The following is a 5,000-nucleotide window of genomic DNA, read 5'->3' as shown; positions in this document are numbered from 1 at the left end:
TTTATCCGTGGCTCAACTCAAGATATACTATTGATTGCATGTGGTCTACTGTCTGTCGTGGTAAACGTGCGAGTTCCAACAAGCCGAGGGTTGAGACGTCAGCTGGGAGCCTATGGGTATACTTATTATCAGTGCGAGAGTTAAGGTTAAAGACGGGCAAGCGTTTGACCGCGGTTGCAATGGACGTTCCCTTGTTACCCGGGCCTTCTCTTATTGATGATACATTGTGGATGAGCAAGCAGCCAACGGCCGAGACAAGGAGTTTGGTTTGTTATGGGGATCTGAAAACTAGATCTAACGGCCTGTGAACTAAGATAGGAGCGGAAACGGGGGTGGAAGACACCGTGCTTCTTCTGGTTTCAACAACCCCGTTCACGATTGAGTGTATTTGAAAATACAAACCTGTGGGACGCCGGGCAAATAACACTTTCACGTCGAAGAGAAAACTTTTCAAAATGTCTGTTTTTTTCCTCTCTTTTTCTTCTTTTTATACTTCCCGACTTGGTAGGTTTTTCTACGGTGGACTCCACCATAGATCAATTTTTAGCCTCGGCGCCAATTAGCGGACCGGCTTTACAATCAGCCTCCCTCCACACCCCCGCGGGAACGCCCCCCATCCATCACACGAGGGGAGCCGGCCCACCGGGCACTTACTCACGCTTGAAACCAATTTGAGCCCCCCGCTTGCTGCCACACCGGCCACACCCTGCCAATGACAGGGCACGCTCTCTCACCAGACAAAAGGTCCCTCTTATGGAGGCTGAAAACTGGTAACCTTTACCGTGTTCTCCTTCAACCTTCACCACCTCCTCCTCCTCCCACTGAATAGTGTGGCTAATGGCCGCCGGGGTCTTGGGCTCTCATGTGAGCGATTGTGTCTTAATTAAAGATCAGCACCCCCCCCCCCCCCCCCCCCACAGGCGACCACACTTTAATTTAGTGTATTTCAGCGGGTTTTCGGTCTCCTGCAATGCCACATGCTATAAATACCTGGTGTTGGTGTTTGTGTGAAAAACATTTGTGTGAAAAAAATGTTTCTCCAAGTTTCACTTATAAGACAAGTGGATAACCGTCAGTCAGATGTGAGCGTTATGAGTGCCTCATGTGGAGCAGCAAACCCCATTGTTCTAAATTCAGCTGACAGGATCGACAAACCCGACAGACATTTTCCGCTAGAAAGCCATCTATTTAAGACACACACGCCCACGTAAGCGTGTGGGTGCGGAGGAGAAAAAACCAAAAGGCCAGTCACAGCATATGTTAATTGAAAAATCCCGCGAATGCATCATGGGTTACATGGAGTATGCCATGTGTGTGTGTGTTTGTGTATATCCAGAGCGCAAGCCCGCTGGGGGGGACAGAAGTTAACTCGAAGAAAAGCTGTTGTTCTTCTGGCCAAACAAGTTATCAGTGAACCGCGCGGCCCTTCTGGGAGAGGGCAGCGCCGCGGTAGACAACTGGGAGTGGAGCACAGGGAGATGGATCACTTTATTTTAATACTTGGGATTGATATACAATTGTTATGGTCAAAAGCTCAATCCAGTTTACGTGTACATTTTGGATCCTTTCCGCTCAAAAAAAAGAGAGGAAGACCGTATACTGAAATTCAACTTGTTTAGTGAAAACATTGATGCATAGGTTCCATTGTGTGTCAAGCAGGAATTATGTTTGGCTCTTGTATTCATCATATTTATATTCATGAATTCATGTTGGGAAGTAAAGTCCAAGCATGCTGGTTCTCTTGTGTGGTTTTAGTGCAATGTCCATTCAGGCTAAAATTGAGATGTAAGACTTATATATCCTGGTCCGGCTGTAAACAGAAGCGCTCAGAAATTCAACCTGTTCCTCTAGATGTTTTTTAAAGCTAACCAAAATAGGAAAATGTACTTTAAACTCACTTGACCCTTAAATGCAAACGTGTACCCAACACACATACACACACACACACACACACACACACACACACACACACACACACACACACACACACACACACACACACACAGGTAGTTCAGGCAATCAGTCCTGGGTGAATAAACCGTGATGTACTTGTTGTGTGTACAAGTGTCTGTACGATAGTCTTTATAATTCTGCAGGAGAACAAGGGGAGGGAGGCAGAGAGCGAGTGAGCGGCCGCGGGCTCAGTGGGCAGCGTGTTGTGGAGTGATATTATGACCATAATTGCCGTGCAGGGTTTGTTCTGCAGTGAGCTGCTCATGATGGACAGAGGGTCAAGTGTGTTGTTACCGCCTCTGCCAACGGAAGCAACAAGCCCTCCGTCAGCTCTCTCTCCTTTCCTCTCGGTCTCTCTCTGTCTCTGTCTCTTATTTATTCTCCCTTCCTCCCTCTCTCTTTTGCGCTCCCTCTCGTCTTCTCCGTCTCTGTCTCTCCCTCCCTACCCCTCTCGCTCATTCTCTCTATCTATATATTCCTACCTCCCTACTGCTCTCTCTCCCTACCCCTCTCTCTCGCTCACTCTGTATCCCTATATTTCTCTTTCTCTCTCTCTCTCTCTCTCTCTCTCTCTCTCTGTGCTCCTTTCTGCTTCTCCTACTCCCTTTCTCTGCCTCCCCTCCTCTCTCTCTCAGTCTCTCTCTCACTCTCTCTCTCTCTCTCTCTCTCTCTCTCTCTCTCTCTCTCTCTCTCTCTCTCTCTCTCTCTCTCTCTCTCTCTCTCTCTCTCTCTCTCTCTCTCTCTCTCTCTCTCTCTCTCTCTCTCTCTCTCTCTCTCTCTTCTAACTCTTTGGCTAGGAGTTGCTAATGAGGAAGACATGGAAATTAGCACTGGTGCTAACACAACTGGACCCCCATTGAGGATCGCAGACGACACACACACACACACACACACACACACACACACACACACACACACACACACACAGAATCTGCATCTAAAAATTGGCTGTCCCTGGGAGGCAGAGCAGGGTGTGCGACATCGTGCAGAGCAGCAACACGCGCGCGCGAGAGAGAGAGAGAGGGTCGATTCATTAGCGCGGGGGGCTTACATAGTCACACTGTATCACTGTTGCCCTCTTCATTAGCATTAACAAGGCTACTCTTGCACCAGGTTTATACATGAGTGTAGCACACACACACACACACACATACACACCGCCACTAAGGAACCCTCCAGAGAGTTTTCCCAAGGTCCGGGATGCTGTGCTTCTCCCTGGAGCAGGAGACCAGTGTAGAACAGAGAGGGCAGAGGCTACATCATTTATGAATGAGTCATTTCATTAGAGAACGGGCTTCTTTTGGGCATCATTATAATCAGGGCACCGACCAACTGAAGTCACTCTCAGTGAATTTGAAACGGTAAAATATAGTCTTTAACTGAGAAGGCTTACTAAGTTACCATAACTGGGATGTCTTCTTGTATAAAATGTGTCATGTCTATTGCAGGACAAGTGAAGCTGATGTCATGAGGATTTTTTGAGTGCGTCCCAGAATGTTGTGAACCCCACGCGACCCCAAAGACCAAGCCTAGGATGATGATCACAATTGACAATATATTCATTCATGAACATATTCATTTTGCAGTTCTATCAAAAGCAACTTGCATGGATGTTCCTTAACGCGTTACATAATGTAGATACTCAATACATAGGCAAGTAGGGATTAGGCTCAAGGATGCCTACTGGTAGACTTTAGACATTGGGCTTCGAACCCATAACCTTTTGGCTGTGGGACAAACAGCTCACACAATCCCTCTCTCCCTGATAACGCTTGATCCTGAATTTCAGCTGGTCCAGTGTTGAGCAAAAGGCATTTCTCTCTGTTCACCCGTTCTTCTGAATCGTTTTTGGTTCAATGTTGTCCGTGTGTTCTCGTGTGCAGGACGAGACTGAGCCCTGTGTGGAAATACCAGACGAGGATTGGCTACAACACCTGCACCACATCCTCCAGCAGAAGGTAAGGGCTCTCCCTCACTAGACCATTCGGAGCTCTCCTTATCCCAGCTCAGGCCTCCTACCCATCGTGCTCCCTGGCTGGTTAATATTACCAGGAGTTTGGAGGGCTTGGTTGCTAATATCTAGCTAGTGTGTTAACCGTGTAAGCACCAGGTTTGATTCCCTCTGGTGGTCAAAAGTCTGTCTTCACCATCCTGTCCAAAGAAATGAGTGCTGTCTTTATTTGTATTGTTTTAAGCTGATGATACTATTGGCGTTACAAGATGGACGCCCAATCTCGCACTGATAACCAAAGAAATAAGCAACACTTGCATGTGTACCACTGCTGTACAGATTGTATGAACAAGCTATACTTTGGGGTTTTTAATAACATTCTTGTCCCGAATTATCCTTGTGGATTATGCAAGATCTATTCTATATTTATTCATTTAGCAGAAGCATTTATCCAAAGGGCCTTACATCTCATTACGTTGGATACATCTGATTAAGGAGCAGGTAGGTGTTCGGAGTCTCACTTCATGATGCCTACAGACAGGATGCGGGATTCAGAATAAAACACCCGACTAGTTTAACTTCCCCCAGTACTATCGCAACCAAATATAGCAACCCACTACCAACAATTTTTCAGACGGATTAAATATATTTCTGCGTTTCCGTCTCCAAAAGCCCGAATACAACAGGCGTGTTCAGAGAGCTGCCGCAGACAGCAGTGTGTGTTGGTGCGCGTTCCAGTCTGTTCCGGAGTTTAGCGAGTCCGCGTGCGTGTGCACGGCCACTCATCTGTGAGTGGATTCCTGAAGCCCTGCTGAAGTGCTGTCAAGGACGTGCTCATTGTGATGTGTGTGATTGAGTGCGTGTGTGTGTGTGTGTGTGAGTGTCTTGTCAGCGCATGCCACGGGCACTCATGCGTCGCCTCCGCACAGCGACACACACCAGACTCTGTTCTCTTCCCCAGATCTACTCCTGACCTCTCCAACCCCTCGGCCCCTCCTACACACACACACACACACACACACACACACACACACTCAATCCATGTTTTTCGCTTCTAGCTGGACAGCTCTTGGGTCCCAGTTCTCTCTCTCTCTCT

General features: G+C 47.5%; 1 protein-coding gene across 1 annotated transcript in view; it reads left to right on the top strand.

Moving 5' to 3' along the window:
* cntln (centlein, centrosomal protein) overlaps positions 1-5,000 on the top strand; it is an 81,323-nt gene that overhangs the window by 65,568 nt on the left and 10,755 nt on the right. Inside the window, exon 20 of the mRNA XM_030352351.1 lies at positions 3,837-3,911. Coding sequence (XP_030208211.1) covers positions 3,837-3,911 — 75 coding nt within the window. The remainder of the gene's footprint in view (positions 1-3,836; positions 3,912-5,000) is intronic.

The sequence above is a fragment of the Gadus morhua genome, chromosome 3 (genome assembly GCF_902167405.1).
Source record: "Gadus morhua chromosome 3, gadMor3.0, whole genome shotgun sequence".
In the NCBI taxonomy this organism is placed as follows: domain Eukaryota; kingdom Metazoa; phylum Chordata; class Actinopteri; order Gadiformes; family Gadidae; genus Gadus; species Gadus morhua.
Note: the sequence above shows the minus strand (reverse complement) of the source record. Positions and strands in the feature narration are given on the sequence as shown.